The sequence below is a fragment of the Salvelinus sp. IW2-2015 genome, linkage group LG26 (genome assembly GCF_002910315.2).
Source record: "Salvelinus sp. IW2-2015 linkage group LG26, ASM291031v2, whole genome shotgun sequence".
Lineage (NCBI taxonomy): Eukaryota > Metazoa > Chordata > Actinopteri > Salmoniformes > Salmonidae > Salvelinus > Salvelinus sp. IW2-2015.
In genome coordinates this window covers 2400063-2418812 of record NC_036866.1, presented here as the reverse complement: position 1 = coordinate 2418812, position 18750 = coordinate 2400063, and the positions used below count along the sequence as shown (strand labels likewise).

General features: G+C 40.3%; 1 protein-coding gene across 3 annotated transcripts; it reads left to right on the top strand.

Moving 5' to 3' along the window:
• The first annotated feature begins 6776 nt into the window (after nt 1–6776).
• dynlt2b (dynein light chain Tctex-type 2B) lies at nt 6777–17006 on the top strand. Of its 3 annotated transcripts, none has more exons than XM_023971982.2 (5): nt 6777–6967; nt 9970–10103; nt 13593–13662; nt 16205–16268; nt 16356–17006. In XM_023971982.2, exons 1-5 carry the CDS (start codon nt 6909–6911, stop codon nt 16428–16430), a joined length of 402 nt encoding a protein of 133 aa, XP_023827750.1. In that variant the 5' UTR covers nt 6777–6908; the 3' UTR covers nt 16431–17006. The 3 variants fall into 3 exon arrangements, with proteins under 3 accessions (XP_023827750.1, XP_023827751.1, XP_023827752.1); XM_023971983.1 differs by having other exon boundaries at nt 6779–6967; nt 16351–17006; XM_023971984.2 differs by lacking the exon at nt 6777–6967 and adding an exon at nt 7124–7333.
• The last annotated feature ends 1744 nt before the right edge of the window (nt 17007–18750 follow it).

Below are 18750 nucleotides of genomic sequence, written 5' to 3'. Positions count from 1 at the left end.
GTGGAGGAATCAAAACAAAGGGTTTTGTTGTGGTGTCTGTGGTCGTTGGGAGGGGCGTCCTCTTCAGCTGTTTTTTGTGGTCCTGCTGACATCCTTCTGCTGTGTGAATCCTACCATCTTCTTGTCACTTTAAACTGAGACCACAATTGTTAACTGACTGACTTATCAGCAGTCTCTTTATCATTTTGTACTGTAACAAATGCACTCTCTGGAAACATACCTACTTTGAAGGTTTATTTTTCACACTCCGGCTTGAAGTTCCCCCTCAGTGCAGATTGGATCTAGTCTGACTATCCATCCACATCAAACTGACCAAAACACCACTTCCATTATCGTTTCTTCTTCACAATGAATGTATGTAGCAATCGATAGAGCAGCAGAATTAAATTCATTATGCTCATCCTTAAATTCAGGATGAGCAAAATGGGATAAGCTTCCGCTCCCCCAATCCTAACCTCAATCATTTAGGGAATAAATTCAAAACTGACCCAAGTCACGTCTAGGGGCATTATCAGCCTACCTACACATGAGGGAACAGGCAAGCTTCTCTGGAGCGGGACATCTGTTTTGGGGGAAAATCGGTAAAATCCTACAGTATACCCGGTCTAAGGCGTATGGTTTTTTCTCAATAGAAATGGTGAAGTCAATTCCCGTTGTAGCGTATGTCTTTGCTCAAATTCGAGAAGAAACACGGTTCTAAAGCCTCGCACTGTGAAGTGAACCTGGCTCGGCCTGGCTGGCCATGGTCGATTTTTGTGTTTCCACTGCCTCCAGAATATGTAAATGTTATGTTGTTAGCTAGCCAATGTGACTGTGCGGGTATCTTTGCTAATGTTGCAAGCTAGCTAGTAATTGTAGAAAGTCCTTTGGCTACAACTAGCTAGATAACTAYCTAGCTAGCAAGATGTGGAAGAAATTGTATTCAACCTCACCACGCTGTAAATAACATCACCCCATACTCCCGATGCCAGCTAGTCAAATGTTTAACTTGTTAACTAGATAAATGGTTAGCGTCGTCGATAGCAAAACAGGCTAGCTAACTAGTTTAATTCCTAACTTTGCTTGCCATGGCAGCTAGCTAAATGTTTAGCTTGATAGCTATCTAAATGGTTAGCGTTGTTGCTAGCATGACATCCTAGCTAGTTATCTTAATTCCTAACCTACTTTCTACTAGCTAGCAGGCTAACCAAACACACCAGACGACAGGTTTGATAGGATGTAGCTAGCTAGCTTTCAATACAAGAACATTCCTGTGTCCAGTTTTCTGAGGGTTAGGCATAGGGTTACAAAATCTGTCGGCTGTATATTCACTGCCTAAAAATATTTGGTATGCTGTGCTCTTCTCTTATACCAACACCTAGGCCTAAACACCAACACATAAGCCTAAACACCTTTGACATTTGGTTTAGTAGGCCATGTTTCACACTCATCAATGTTTTTAATAATGCACTACATGACCAACATTGTGTACACCTGCTGGTTGAACATCTCATTCCAAAATCATGGGCATTAATATGGAATTGGTCCCCCCTTTGCTGCTATAATAGCCTTCACTCTTCTGGGAAGGCTTTCCACTAGATGTTGGAACATTGTCGCATGGACTTGCTTCCATTCAGCCACAAGAGCATTAGTGAGGTCGGGCACTGATGTTGGGCGATTAGGCCTGGCTTGCAGTCGGCYTTCCAGTTCATKCCAAAAGTGTTTGATGGGGTTGAGGTCAGAGCTCTGTGCAAACCAGTCAAGTTCTTCCACACCGATCTCGACAAACCATTTCTGTATGGACCTCGCTTTGTGCACGGGGGCATTSTCATGCTGAAACAGGAAAGYGCCTTCCCCAAACTTTTGCCACAAAGTTGGAAGCACAGAATCATCTAGAATGTKATTTTATGCMSTAGCGTTAAGATTTCCCTTCACTGGAACTAAAGGGCCTAGCCTATTTGGGCAGGTAGTGTTCTCCTGGCATCCACCAAWTCCAGATTCGTCTGTCGGACTGCCAMATGGTGAAGCGTGATTCATCACTCCATAAAAAAGGTTTCTACTGCTCAAGAGTCCAATYGCGGTGAGCTTTACACCACTCCAGTCAACGCTTGGCATTGCYCATAGTGATCTTAGACTTGTGTGAGGCTGCTCGGCTATGGAAARCCACTTCATGAAGCTCCKGACGAACAGTTCTTGTGCTACCGTTGCTTCCAGAGCCAGTTTGGAACTCGWTAGMGAGTGTTGCAACCYAAGGCAGACGATTTTTACYCGCTACGTMCTTCAGCACTCGGCAGTCCCTTCTGTGAGCTTGTGAGGCCTACCACTTCGCGGCTGAGCCGTTGTTGCTCCTAGACGTTTCCACTTCAAAATAACAGCACTTACAGTTGACCAGGGAAGATCTAGCAGGACACAAAGTTGACGAACTGACTTGCTGGAAAGGTGGCACCCTATGACAGTGCCACATTGAAAGTCACTGAGCTCTTCAGTAAAGCTATTCTACTGCCAATGTTTGTCTATGGAGACACAGCATGGCTGTGTGCTTGATTTTATACACCTGTCAGCCACGGGTGAGACTGAAATAGCAGAATCCACTTATTTGAAGGCGTGTCCATAATACTTTGTGTATTTTTGAGGTCGACCAATTATGATTTTTCAACACCGATACCGATTATTGGAGGACCAAAAAAAGCCGATACCAATTAATAGTCCGATTTTTAAAATATATATATAAACAGTTGAAGTCAGAAGTTTACATACACCTTAGCCAAATACATTTAAACTCAGTTTTTCACATTTTCTGACATTTAATCTTCGTAAAAATTCCCTGGCTTAGGTCAGTTAGAATCACCACTTTATTTTAAGAATGTGAAATGTCAGAATAATAGTAGAGAAAATTATTTATTTCAGCTTTTATTTATTTCATCACTTTCCCAGTGGGTCAGAAGTTTACATACACTCAATTAGTATTTGGTAGCATTCCCTTTAAATTGTTGGGTCAAACGTTTCGGGTAGCCTTCCACAAGCTTCCCACAATAAGTTGGGTGAATTTTGGCCATTCATCCTGACCGAGCTGCTGTAACTGAGTCAGGTTTCTAGGCCTCCTTGCTCACACACGCTTTTTCAGTTCTGTCCAGAATGTTCTATAGGATTGAGGTCATGGCTTTGTGATGGCCACTCCAATACCTTGACTTTGTTGTCCTTAAGCCATTTTGCCACAACTTTGAACTATGCTTGAGGTCATTGTCCATTTGGAAGACCCATTTTGCGACCAGCTTTAACTTCCTGACTGATGTCTTGATAATGCATCGCACATATATCACATAATTTTACTTCCTCATTATGCATCTATTTTGTGAAGTGCCCCAGTCCCTCCTCAACAAAGCACCCACAACACCGTGCTTCCGGTTGGGATGTGTGTTCTTCGGCTTGCAAGCCTCCCCCTTTTTCCTCCAACACATAACGATGGTCATTTGCGCAAACAGTTCTATTTTTGTTTATCAGACCAGAGGACTTTCTCCAAAAAAGTACGATCTAGGTTCCCATGTGCAGTTGCAAACCGTAGTCTGGCTTCTTTTATGGCGTTTGGGAGCAGTGGCTTCTTCCTTGCTGACCAGCCTTTCAGGTTATGTCGATATAGGACTCGTTTTACTGTGGATATAGATTTTTTTGTACCTGTTTGCTCCAGCATCTTCACAAGGTTTTTGCTCTTGTTCTGGGATTTATTTGCACTTTCTGCAAAGTACGTTCATCTCTAGGTGACAGAACGCGTCTCCTTCCTGAGCAGTTTTGACACGTGCGTGGTCCATGGTGTTTATACTTAGGTTTATACTATTGTTTGTACAGATGAACGTGGTACCCTCAGGCGTTTGAAAAAAAATTCTGAGGTCTTGGCTGATTTTTTTGATTTTGCCATGATGTCGGCATAGAGGCACTGAGTTTGAAAGTAGGCCTTGAAATACATCCACAGGTACACCCCCCAATTGACTCAAATTATGTAAATTAGCCTATCAGAAGCTTCTAAAGCCATGACATCATTTTCTGGAATTTTCCAATCTGTTTAAAGGCACAGTCAACTTAGTGTATGTAAACTCCCGACTTCAACTGTAGATAAAAACAAAGTGTCAATAATTCTTATAAAAGTACATATTGTGGCTGATTTTTTTATTTTATTTTTGTCTCTTGGTCTATAGCAGTCTGCAGGATCTGTATGGAGAAACCAAGGAATCAACTCCATGAATGTATATCTGATCCATGGCAGGTTTTGTGAAGCACCTGCAACCAGAACACCTATACATAAGTAAATAGCCTTTTTTTGGGGTGAGGGTGGGGGGGATTTCTATACAATCTTTTTATTTTTTTTTATTTTTTTTGGTTCATGGTGGAGTCACATTACTACAAAGGTGTTACAAGTATCTCTGTGTTAACCAGCGCAGTGAGGGGCAAGCAGCAGGGAGGCAGGAGTGGATTGGGCCAGGCTGTACTGGTTCTAAACCAGTCAGTCAGGCTGTACCAGGCAGCTGGTTGGTGTTGGCAGCAGGAAATCAAAAATAAAACGTGAACATCCAATGTAGTGTATAGTGCAGTGGCCCAATCTTGGCAACAACTCCACTGTTATTTTTACATYTTCCCATGGTAGACCTCATCTGCTCATAGCCATATGTAATGCATTAGCTAACCTGCTCAGTTTACATACAGCATGGTATAWAGCTCYATATCTGTCAGTCAATCYCAGCTGGCTGAATTMTTTKTAGTTCTGCTACGTCGACAGTACCTAGCTAGCTASCTAACTACCTTGCCACTTTGGACAGCTTACCTTTGGACACGGCGGTGGAAGCGTTGCTTAGAGCCCATTTGCTATTGAATGACCAATGGGGTGAGGCGTGGGTCTTGATGGTCTCAYAGTGCGTTTCAGTTCTTATTTGAGCAACGACGACCTTTGGGACTGYTAGTGACATCTCAMGGCTTCATGCCCTCTTCTATTTCAATTCAATTGAAGGGCTTTTTGTTGGCATGGGAAACACATGTTAACATTGCCAAAGCAAGTGAACTAGATAATAAACACTTAGTGAAATAAACAATAAAAATGTTACAGTAAACKTTACACTTCCAAAAGTTCCAAAAGAATAAAGACATTTCAAATGTCATATTATGTCTATATACAGTGTTGTACTGATGTACAAAAGGGAAAATAAATKAACCTAAATATAGGTTGTATTTACAGTGGTGTTTGTTCTTCACTGGTTGCCCTTTTCTTGTGGCAACAGGTCACAAATCTTGCTGCTGTGATGCARGCTGTGGTATTTCACCCAATAGATATGGGAGTTTATCAAAATTGGTTTGTTTTCGAATTCTTTGTGGTTCTGTGTAATCTGAGAGAAATATGTGTCTCTAATATGGTCATACATTTGGCTAGAGGTTAGGAAGTGCAGCTCAGTTTCCACCTCATTTTGTGGGCAGTGTGCACATAGCCTGTCTTCTCTTGAGAGCCAGGTCTGCTTTCGGCGGCCTTTCTCAATAGCAAGTCTGTACATAGTCAAAGATGTCCTTAATTTTGAGTCAGTCACAGTGGTCAGGTATTCWAAACCAAGTTTGTATCCTATTCCCAACCTGTACCCTTATCCTAAACCAGGTTCATATCCTCTACCCAGGTATTCTTCTTCCAAATATTGGAGAATATGCCAGAGTTGAGGATGATAAAGAGTTTAACTATAGCCAATTGGAATTTGTGGTCTGTATCATCAACCCCACAGGCTTTTTTTGGGTTGGAGGGTTTGTATTTTGTCCTGTAGTTAATTCAATGTAATTGGAGAATCCAGTGAGTTCTGGTAGTTTTTAATAGTTGATTCTATTTGATCATGTATATGTTTTTGATGTTTGTTCTTTGTTATAGAGCCAAAAAGATTGGAGAAGTGGTTTATCCATACAGCTTCTGTTTTGGCTAGATAACTCTTRGTGTTGTTGTTTGTTTAGAGTTTTCCAATCTCTTCTCAATGTATCGGTCTGGTGAAGGTCAGGTTTGCCAAGGTACAAGTGGGACAGGGTGGTGGAGTTCTCCTTTTTTTCTTCCTCGGCTTGATTTGATTAAAACAAACTTTTATGGATTTAAAATGTAAAGAATTAAAGTAAAAATAAATAAATACAAATTAAAATAAGAGGAGGAGAGGTGGGGTTGAGGATATGAACCTGGTTTAGGGTAAGGGTTTACATTTAAAGGGAAGGGTTGTGAATAGGATACAAACCTGGTTTAAGGTAAGGGGACTTGGGTTGGTGGAAGGGGTAAATAACTTTATTAAAAATAGAAAGTAGGGGATGGAAACTTGTWTAGGATACTAAAGAACAAGTTATTTCAGTCTCCTAATGACCTTTATTACCCATCCCCCCTAACATCGCCTCCAAGTCAAGACTACCAATCCTAAATTGAGAGAAAAGATGACTTGAAGGTAAAAAAAATAACAAGAACCTTGAGTGAAAATATGTTGTTTGACCAAAGAAAGATTGGATGCAAATATCAACTGAATTCTTTCTAAATTTTTCATACAATTTAAATCACAATTTTTTGTTTAAAAAAAAATCTCCCAATGTCGCTTATATATATTGCGCTTATATATATTGTCGCTTACAATATAAATATTAATACTATTATTTACGTCTTTTTTTCTTTTTGGCTAATTATTTTGAACTCAAATTGGCTCTTGGAAGATGTTGTCGTAACAACGTTCAACATTTGAAGTCTTGAACGAGACCTTGCGGTTCCAACAACCGTTGAGAGAAGGATACGCTTGGTTCGTTACACTTCCGGAAYCGGAAATGTTGTTATGGTAACATAAGCAAACGTTTATTCTGRCCTCTTGAGGCTTTAGCTCAATCTCCATGTTTTTATGTATTATTTGCTAAATTAGCTTTCTTACCASAATAAAAACGCAGTTAAAATGGAGGGAGCAGATACCGGAGGAAATACTTACCTCATTAGACCGAATTATCATCACAAGTAAGTTGCCACACTCAATGCTAGCGGTAAAATTAGCTAGCTAACGTTAGCTATGCAAGAGAYGAAGAGGCGAAGTGAGAGGTTTTACTGAGCCCACGAAAATAATTTGGGTGGTCGTTGGAGMTTCGAAGGAGTAAGGTAGTAGTGGTTGGGAGGAAATGGCGACTGCTTGAATCTGAAAGTGTCCAAAAGTGAAGTGTGTGACAATGAATGTAAAATAGTGAAATCAAAGAATGGAACAAAACGAGCAAAAGTTGTGGTAGAAGACAAGGATCGGTCCAATAATGCACTGCGTTAGGAGAATAATTTGGGAACTCCATTTGTAATATAACGTTATAGGACTGAAGAAATGTGGATTAAATCAAGGTGACTAGAAGCGGCCGAGTTTTGGTTAATTGTGTTGATGAAGAACAGAAGAAGCGTGCGCTGGATCTGGCTAAYTTGTCCACGTCAGAAGTAACATGTATTGATCTTCGGAGTAGGGCGCCTGCCAAATGAGTTATAGCTGGAGTCTCGTTGGATATAGATGACGAGTACATTAGTCAGWAAATCACAGGAGTGGTCAGTGTACGTCGRCTGACCCGTATGGTAAATGGYAGGAAGGWGAAAAGCCTATCGATGTTATTYTTGTTTGAGGAGGGTGGATATAATTTGTGGAACGTTCCAAAAGGAATCTGTTCCAAAAACTTCGTAAATGACAAGGTTGTCAACAAACAACGCATACAAAGTTGTATAGCGGCAGAATAAGATACCAGGTAGGGAGTTGGCTATTTATTTAGGGTTATCACTCACCACGTTTATTCTGGAAAATGTCTGCCCTCACTCTGGTAGCCTATGGACAAACATTAAGAATAAGCTACGTGATAAGTTGATGCCTATCCGTCAGCTAGTTGAATTGATCATGCTACTTTGTATGCATTGTTTGTTAGCATTCTTGTACTTTACGAAGTTTTTGGAACAGATTCCTGTTGGAACGTTCCACAAAGTATACCCACCCGTTTGAGGAGACCTCTACCTAATGTGAGGTGTGCAGTGAGAGCATTTGTGTCCAAACATTACAATGTGGGAATTGTAAAGGATATGGTCACGTGTCAAATGTTTGCAGACGGGAGAAGGATAGTATTGCAGAATCTGTCAATGGGAAAACATTGCAACTGTAGTTGGGATCACACTCTGGACGTCCTCTGAGTATCCTGTTAGGGTGAAGGAGGTTGAGGTGTCAYGGATRAGGGCTATYCAGCAGGTCTCTTATGTGGAGGCGGTGAAGAGTCGAAGGAGCAAGAGGCAATAGTGTTGAAYATATGGTGGTGGATGTGTTGCAACCAGTTGTTTTAAGTCAATCGMGTGATCTGGATTCACTCATTGTGAAGAGTGTATCCACAGTGATTAATTGTACAGCACAATTGTCCAAGAAGCTGGACATGATTATATCTGCAGCCCGAGAAGTTTTTGGGGCTCRAAGACTAAACGGCAGAAGCACTGCAAGGACTATTGTTGCTAGGAAATGTCCTGCCCTCACAGGAGTCCATTGAGCCTTTGTAGGGACCTGATTTTTATTTGTATTAAAAAAATGTTTAATTAATTATTTTTTTGATAGTTTGCATGATATTAGATTTTTTTTTTACTTCCATAATTTCCTTTTTTGGGATCCTTATTATTCACCCGCACAGTAGGTGGCGGAATGCACATCATATTGTTGAGAACACAATTATACCATAGAAGAAGAATTTGTCCTCATGGAAATGTGTACATTGTACAGCGCCCCTGGAGCAATGTGTGTTACTTACTTACTTACTTACTTTATTGTCCCCATGGGGAAATTTTGTTGCAGTGTCATGTACACATTTAAAGTGGCGTTAAATACAAAACAAGATTGACAATACAACTTTCAATAACAGTCACGCACCAATAAATAAAATACAATTTAAAATGTAAAAAAGAAGAAAAGACTAGCCTGCTGGCCTTACGGGGTCAATGGGAACATTTGCCCGAGCTATTTAAGAGGGATATCACACCTAACACACCACACCAATGTGTGTTAGCTAAGTGCACAGCGACAGATTTCCCCCCCCCCCACACTTTGTCAGCTCCACTATTGGAACCAGTGACTGTTGGGCTCTAACCTCTAGGCTACCTGCTACTCTAAAATACTTTGAGGAAGTGACACCTTTTTCTTTGGAGGTCAAAATAGGTCACCAAAAACACAGAATTGCTAATTCAGTACATGAGGCTTATTTGATCAAATAGAGGTTTGGTAATGGTTAGGTTGTTACTGATATAAGTGGATGCACGTGGCATTTCGGCAACTTACCCCAAAAACGACTTTGTATCGGAGTTGTGCCTGTTGTCATTGAGATCTGATCGACGACTCATCATGGATATAAACCCGTTTTAGCATCGCCATTGAGGGCTTCCACCATTTTAAAGTAGTCACCTGTGTGGGGATTCATGAGTTGGGAGCAATCAGCCAATGAATAAGAATAAAATGTACTACTTTAAAATGGCGATTCATGAGTTGGGAGCAATCAGCCAATGAATAAGAATAAAATGTACTACTTTAAAATGGCGATAGCCTCAATGGTGCTGCCCATACTGTCACAGACGCTATAATGGCACAGCTACACAGATGATTCCTCTATCTATGTCTATGGCCTTTAGTTTACATGCGTATCTGCCCTCTCATTGGCTAGAATTGTCCTACCTGATCTCGCCTCCCACCTACCTGCCTTCCATATTTGAGGAAATATTTCACATTGTTAGAGCGGTCACTCAAATATCTTGCCAATATTATATAGTCTTTAGCTATGCTGCTGCAGCAGTCAATGTTCAAGACATTTTGTTGCACAATTTACTGTTATGTAGACTAGATATATAGCTAGCTATGAAACTAAATTAGTTGGCCATCTAGCTATCTAATATCTAGCTAGCTAACGTTAGTTAGCAGGGCAGCCTGGTGTGTCTCTCTGTCTTTCCCTCTCTTTATCGTTTTGTTTTTATTTCAGGTTCAAAGCAGCTGTTGTGAAGGAATGCATTCGTGATATCCTGAGAGAACAACTGTCTGGGGTGCAGTATGATCCGGATGAGGTCGGCGTTCTGTCCCGTTCATTAGCAGATTGCATAAAGGACAAACTGAAGGGTGAGAAACGACTCAGCCGTTACAAAGCCTCTAACGGCGGCTGACGTTGTGAAACAACTCTTATTCTAATAAGATTAGTAAATGTATAGTAATGAGAGTGTCTTTGGCTCTCACACCCCTCATCCCAACTCAGTCTTAAATAACTTATAGATCTGTCTATAAACTTGGGCGTCAGTGAGGATTTTCTGCGGTGGACAACTTGTTACAGCTGTTAAGTCATTGATAATAATCTGCCACATTTGTTTTTAATGTCATTATTTTAAGATATAATGGGAAAACATGGCTACATTTAATACAGTTCACGAGTTGTTTTAGAAACTATGTTTAACCCTTTCTCATGGTTGGTGTCTTGACAGATTTGTCCAAAATCGTGTGACATAAAACACGACTTTTCTTACCTTGCATTTATAGCAGTGTTGTTTGGCCTTAAATCATATATTAAGCATGCATCAGTTTAAAAGAAGTCCTGGATACTTTGCTACCAGTAGACAACAACAAATCCATAGGGGCCGACAAATTGGATCCTGGTTTGCTTAAATGTGCAGCGGCCACTGTTGGCTCAATAACGCACATTTTAGTTTGACCATTGTTATCAGGAAATATGCCAAGAGTATGGAAATCAGTACTTGTGCTGCCCCTACATAAGGATGGGGATAGTAATGATCTCAATAAATATCACCCCATTCCAAGGCTTCCTTGTCTATGATTCTAGGATCCTTGGTAAATGTACAACTTTGCTATAAAAAAAAAATCATTCTGAGTAATGTATTTTGAATATAAATACATTGTATTTATTTTAATTTTATTTCACCTTTATTTAACCAGGTAGGCTAGTTGAGAACAAGTTCTCATCAATCAGGGTTTAGTCCTGGACATTAGTAACTATTAAAACAACCACTACAGTCAGGGTTTAGTCCTGGATAGTACTATAAAACAACACATACAGTCAGGGTTTAGTCCTGGATATAGTACTATTAAACAACCACTTCGGTCAGGGTTTAGTCCTGGACATAGTACTATTAAACAACCACTTCAATCAGTGTTTAGTCCTGGACATAGTACTATTAAAACAACCACAAAGTCAGGGTTAAGTCCTGGACATAGTACTATTAAAACAACCACTTCAGTCAGGATTTAAGTCCTGGACATAATACTATTAAAACAACCACTACAGTCAGGGTTTAGTCCGGACATAGTACTATTAAAATAACCACTTCAATCAGGGTTTAGTCCTGGACATAGTACTATTAAAACAACCACTTCAGTCAGGGTTTAGTCCTGGACATAGTACTATTAAAACAACCACTACAGTCAGGGTTTAGTCCTGGACATAGTACTATTAAAACAACCACTACTGTCAGGGTTTAGTCCTGGACATAGTACTATTAAAACAACCATTCAGTCAGGGTTTAGTCCTGGACATAGTACTATTAAAACAACCACTACAGTCAGGGTTTAGTCCTGGATAATAGTACTATTAAAACAACCACTTCAGTCAGGGTTTAGTCCTGGACATAGTACTATTAAAACAACCACTACAGTAAGGGTTTAGTCCTGGATATAGTACTATTAAAACAACCACTTCGGTCAGGGTTAGTCCTGGACATAGTACTATTAAAACAACCACTTCAATCAGTGTTTAGTCCTGGACATAGTACTATTAAAACAACCACAACAGTCAGGGTTTAGTCCTGGACATAGTAACTATTAAAACAACCACTTCAGTCAGGTTTAGTCCGGGACATATACTATTAAAACACCACTACAGTCAGGGTTTATCCTGGACATAGTACTATTAAAATAACCACTTCAATCAGGGTTTAGTCCTGGACATAGTACTATTAAAACAACCACTTCAGTCAGGGTTTAGTCCTGGACATAGTACTATTAAAACAACCACTACAGTCAGGGTTTAGTCCTGGACTAGTACTATTAAAACAACCATACTGTCAGGGTTTAGTCCTGGGACATAGTACTATTAAAACAACCACTACAGTCAGGTTTAGTCCTGGACATAGTATATTAAAACAACCACTACAGTCAGGGTTTTGTCCTGGATATAGTACTATTAAACAACCACTACAGTCAGGGTTTGTCCTGGACATAGTCACAACTTTAAAACAACCACTACAGTCAGGGTTTAGTCCTGGATATAGTACTATTACAGCAACCACTTCAGTTGTTAATGAACTTGTCAATGCTTTAGACACTAAAATTAAATGTGCTGCTTTTTTGTTTGACCTGTCAAAAGCGTTTGATATAGTTGATCATGCTATTTTATTGAATAAGTTGTCCTCGATAGGTCAGAGCTCTGACACCTGTTCATGGTTTCATGATTATCTTAGTGACAGAACTCAGACCATCGTGATTTGATGGGGTTACGTCTAGAAGTACATAAAGGTGTACCGCAGGGGTCGATTTTGGAACCTATTCACTATTTATATAAACACCATTGGTCAATCTGTGAAAAATAGTAAACTTCATCTATATGCGGATGATACTATTATGTATGCTGTTACCCTGACTGTTGATCTGGCTTTGTCKAAACTACAGTCAAATGTTATATCTATGCAGAAATCCCTTGCTGATTTAAAGAAAAACTTGTACTTAATACGGGCAAAACAAAATACATGTTGTTTTTAAACTCTCGTAAGAATGTTTCAGATGAACTGCATGTTTACTCATTAGATGGTTCTCCAATCGAACGTGTTGCCCAATATAAATACTTCGGCTTTTGGATTGATATGGATTTGACCGTTTAAAAGAACATTATATAGATGAGCTGGTTGAGAAGCTAAGATTAAAAGTTGTATTTTTCTACAGAAACAGATGGTCTTTCTCTAAGCAGTAGGAAGCAGATTATTCAGTCAACCTTTTGATCTGTTCTTGATTATGGTGATATTATTTATCGAAGTGCAGCTGCTACTACTCTTAAACCTTTAGATGCCATCTACCATAGTGCCCGTCGTTTTGTTACAGGGGACAGTTTTGATGCTCATCACTGCATCTTGTATCAAAAGGTTGGCTGGACTTCACTAAAAACCCATTGATCTCTACATTACTCCCTTTTTGTTTACAAGGCCCTTGTTCATAAACTTCCGTCTTATCTAACTTTGTTGTTGATGTATAGACACCCGATTTGCCTAACCTGTTCACAGGATTGGTTAACTATTGAGGTTTCTAGGGTCTCCACAGAGCTAGGTAAATCTGCTTTTAGTTTTAATGCACAGTATTGCTGGAACAAAATTCAAAATACATTTAATGTTGATGTTCTGGTGCCTTTCCACATTTGGAAAAGAGATATTGAGACCTAGATGTCTTCCCTGTCAAAATAAAGGTGAATTAAAAACACAAAATAATTAGACATTGAACTTGGACCCGGTAAGAATCCTGGATCTTGCTGTCAGACAGTTATTTTTTTATATTTTTTTCTCAATTTACCTTGTAACAAATACGGTTAATGATAATGGTCTCTCTCTCCAATAACAGATGTGGGCTTTGACCGATACAAGCTGGTGGTACAAGTGGTAATTGGAGAGCAGCGAGGAGAAGGTGTCAAGTGAGTGATGTGTCACTGGCTCCTATACCGTTTAGATAATATGTACAGAGGATGTGGCACTAGCTCCTATACCGTTTAGATAATATGTAGCAGAAGGCATCGTGTCACTGGCCTCTATACCGTTTGAGATGAATTGCACGGAGTTGTGGTCGATCTAGCTCTACATCCCTGTTTATCAGATGTCAGATGGATGTTTGTCTAGCTCCTATACGCCGCTTTAGATTAATATGTAACAAGCGATGTCGCCTGGCTTCCTATTACCTAGATAATATCACGGGTTGCTAGTCTAACCGGTTAATGATATTCAGCAGGATCGTCGTCACTAGCTCTATTACCCGTCTTTGATAATATCGTCGTACAGAGATGTGGCTAACTGGTCCTATATCCGTTAGATAATTATCGTACACGAGGATGTGCATAGCTTCCTAACCGTTTAGAACATATGCACGGAGAATGTGTGCTCACTAGCTCCTATACCGTTTAGGATAATATGTACAGAGGATGTAGGACTAACCGGTAAATATGCCGGAGGTGTTCACTAGTTTCGTTTAGATAATATGTACACGAAGGATGTGTCACTATTGCTCCAAACGTACCGTTTAGATAATATTTACTGAATGGATGTGTACTAGCCTCCATTACCGTTTCGATAATGATGGTACTAGAGGATTGCATCTGCTCCTTCGTTTAGATATATGTACAGAGATGTGGCACTGGCTCCTAATACCGTTTAGATAATATGCACAGAGGATGTTGTCACTAGCTCCTATACGTTTGATATATGTACAGAGGATGTGCACTGAGCTCCTATACCGTTTAGATAATATGTACAAGGATGTGTCACTAGCTCCTATACCGTTTAGATAATATGTACAGAGGATGTGGCACTAGCTCCTATACCGTTTAGATAATATGCACGGAGGATGTGTCACTAGTCCTATACGTTTGGATAATATGCACAGAGGATGTGTCACTAGCTCCTATACCGTTTGATACATATGCACGGAGGATGTGGCCACTAGCTCCTATACCGTTTAGATAATATGTACAGAGGATGTGTCATAGCTCCTATACCGTTTAGATAATATGCACGGAGGATGTGGCACTAGCTCTATACGTTTTAGATAATATGCACGAGGATGTGGCCTAGCTCCTATACCGTTTAGATAATATGTCGGGAGGATGTGGGCTACTGCCTATACGTTTAGATAATATGTACGAGGATGTGGCACTAGCTCTATACCGTTTAGATAATATGTACAGAGGATGTGGCACTAGCTTCTATACCGTTTAGATAATAGTTACAGAGGATGTGTCACTAGCTCCTATACCGTTTAGATAATATTGTACAGAGGATGTGTCATTAGCCTATACCGTTTAGATATATGTAAGAGACGAGGTGTGTCACTAGTCCTATACCGTTTAGATAATATGTACAGAGGATGTGTCACTAGCTCCTATACCGTTTAGATATAACTGCAACGGAGGATGTGGCACTGCTCCTATACCGTTTAGATAATATGTACAGAGGATGTTGTAGCTAGCTCTCTATACCGTTTAGATAATATGTACAGAGGATGTGTACTAGCTCCTATACCGTTTAGATACATATGTAACGGAGGATGTGTCCTAGCTCCTATACCGTTTATAATATGTACAGAGGATGTGTACTAGCTCCTATACCGTTTAGATAATAGTACAGAGGATGTGTCACTAGCTCCTATACTTTAGATAATATACGGAGATGTGTACTAGCTCCTATACCGTTTAGATAATATGTAAGAGGATGTGTCACTAGCTCCTATACCGTTTAGTAATATGTACGAGGATGTGTCACTAGCTCCTAATACCGTTTAGATAATATGTACAGAGGATGTGCAGGTCCTATACGCGTTTAGATGATAGACGAGATGTGGCACTAGCTCCTATACCGTTTAGATAATATGCACGAGGATGTGGCACTGGCTCCTATACCGTTTAGATAATATGTAAGGATGTGTCACTAGCTCCTATCCAGTTTAGATATATGTACAGAGGATGTGTCACTAGCTCTATACGTTTAGATAATATGTACGAGGATTGTCACTAGCTCCTATACCGTTTAAAATATGTACAGAGGATGTTGTACTAGCTCCTATACCGTTTAGATAATATGCACGGAGGATGTTTGTTTTCCTTTCTCCCAAGCAACTATTTGTGTGCCCAATTTCAAGACCATCTCTGACCATCTTTTTAGTTCACAGGTCTGATGGACCCCACTTATCCTCATAGAAACATTGTTGAGCTCTAGAGTGAACAAAGGCTTTTAGTAGTAGTTGTATGTGGTGTATCCTTACAGGCTAAACCATATATAGACTGTAAGGGACTATGCTCTGTCTCCTGTACCTTTTTATCAGGGAGCGTGCATGACACCTAGTGTTGGCTTTAATGTCAAAATGCATTATGTTGCTCTCTGTGGTTGTTACATTGTGATTTCCAAAGCTTCTTTCTTTGTGTTAACGTTCATTTAAAAGGATCTGATGACTTCTTCCTGTCTCACCAGGATGGCTGCCAGGTGTTTCTGGGATGCTGACACAGACAGCTACGCTCAGGACATTTTCATGAATGTAAGCATTTTATCTTCCGGTCTGGTATGAGGAATTGTCATTTTTTGATAGTCCGTGATAATTACTATTTTCCCTCCTCTAGGACAGTTTGTTCTGTGTGGCGGCTGCTTTTGGCAGTTATTTCTACTGAGGACAAAAGAAGATGGGAAGATTTTGCAATAGCTTTGCTATTTTAAAAGCACTTTTGCAGTCATGACTTCAGTAATTGCATAATTACTTTGACACAAGAACTTTAAAATGAGAGTGCTCCACATAAGACGTCCACAAAGACGGGAAAAGGTCCACAAAGCATCTCCGAGTAGAAGTGATGATCCAGGATCAGTTTAACCTTTTTTTAGATCATAGTGAATAGGATTACATGGACAGATCCTAGATCAGAACTTCTACACTGAGATGCTTTGTGGATTCGAGTCTAGAACTTGCCCTTTCCCCGGAGAAGATGCACTGTGCAATCTCTGTTGTGTTTTTGTTGTAAGTAGCAGCAAATTACAGTTAAATATCTGACAGGACTGTGGCCATGCTTCACTGCAGAGGACAACGAGACAGGCACTGTTTTATTCATACTAATGTCAGGTCAACCTGAGAATAAAACATGCATAACCTACACACAGACTGTGGCTGTAACATGGTGTTAAATTCTGTCTGCCAATGTTTTCTTTCTAATGCGTGTCATTTTACATCACCCTTATTGCTATTTGTATACAAGATTAGTTTATTAAATGTAATTCATTTCAAATATATTGGCTATTTGACTTGTCATTGGGTACTGCAATTGACTCTTCAATTTAATACAGACTTCCTTGCTAATGAGGAAGGCACAAACAAATGAGCAATTGTTAATTTCCTATCTTGTAGCCATAGATGCATGCACTTTATGTAGCTAGGTTTATCCAGCTAGTTCCCCAGTGAATATGTTCCCTGGTAATTACCTGGAAGCGCTAGCGTACTTTGCAGCTGGGTCCTCAGTACACTTTCGACTTTGAATTATTGTGTATCTCTCACCACTCAAATGTGTCCCGTGTGGCTCAGTTGGTAGAGCACAGTGCTTGCAAGACCAGGATTGTGGGTTCAATTCCCACGGGGGACCAGTATAGGAAAAAKGTTTCTTGTCATTGTTGCTAGCTATCTGACCATCCAGAATCATGGCAGTTAGTAACAATGACAATCTGGCCATCCAGAATCATGGCAGTTTCTTGTCATTGTTGCTAGCTGTCTGACCATCCAGAATCATGGCAGTTTCTCATTGTTGCTAGCTATCTGGCCATCCAGAATCATGGCAGTTTCTTGTCATTGTTACTAACTATCTGGCCATCCAGAATCAGGGCAGTTTCTTGTCATTGTTGCTAGCTGTCTGGCCATCCAGAATCAGGGCGTTTTCCATTAGTCAGTTGTTGCTAAGCTGTCTGAGCCCACTCCAGAACTGCTAGGGCCCAGTTTCTTGTCATTGTTGCCTAGCTATCCCTGGCCCAGCCTAGATCAGTCTACCAGAGAAGCGCCTAACGTTTTGCTTGTCATGTTTTGCTAAGATGTCCTTCTTGCCCCCATCCTACCTACAAACCGTGGTAACCACATGATTTCCATGTTGCTACTAAATCTGGCGAATCCAACAAGACCAGCAATCTCATGGACCATGTTTGTTATTGTTATCTAATTAAGTTGCAGTCACTAGCAGTTGCGTATTTGGGCTAAATCCCGAGAATCGGCAAAGCTTCTTGTCAATTGTTGTACCGTAGCTTGGACCCTAGTACCAGTATATAAGGCGGGGCAGTTTAATTGTCTTTAACCAAATTAGCTGCGCCTGCTAGTCTGGTCCTGGCCATCCAAAGATAATCTAAGCGCGTCAGTTTTTAATGTTGCAATTTGATACAGATTGTTAATACTAAGCCTTGTAAAACTCTAAGAGCGCATCCCGAATCCTGTATGTCCCTAGTATATCTTTGCATCTTAGCTTGACTAGCATTTGCCTTTTGCCAATCCTCTTATAGAGTCAGGGGCGTAGATTCTAGAAACTTGGTGCTAGTTGTTTTCCTCACTAAGGCCCCTTGCTCCTGGGCTTGCAAGATTCCCTCAGACTAGATCAGTTGCACTCGACTTTCTATACTTGGTCTATTGTAGTGCCTAGCTTTACCAGTGTTATTTGTCTTGACGAGGCACAGCTGTGATAGTGCTCGAGTTTAGACATGTGTCCTAGCGCGTACATATATTGCGTGCCAATCCCAGATTGAGTGTCAGTAGCTATGTCTACTTTGTTCATATTCAGTACTACGCTTCGTTCTCCGCCAATCTCCTAGAAATCAGGGCAGTTTCTTGTCATTGTTGCTAGCTGTCTGGCCATCCAGAATCACAATACACATACTTCTGCCCCATTTAAGTTTCGGTATAGTTTTACTGACGTTATCAGCTAACCTGTCTATGCTGTGGGGGAAAAATGGATAACTTTTGATGTATTTTTTTGGTTTCGTTTTGTTAAATGTATTTATAT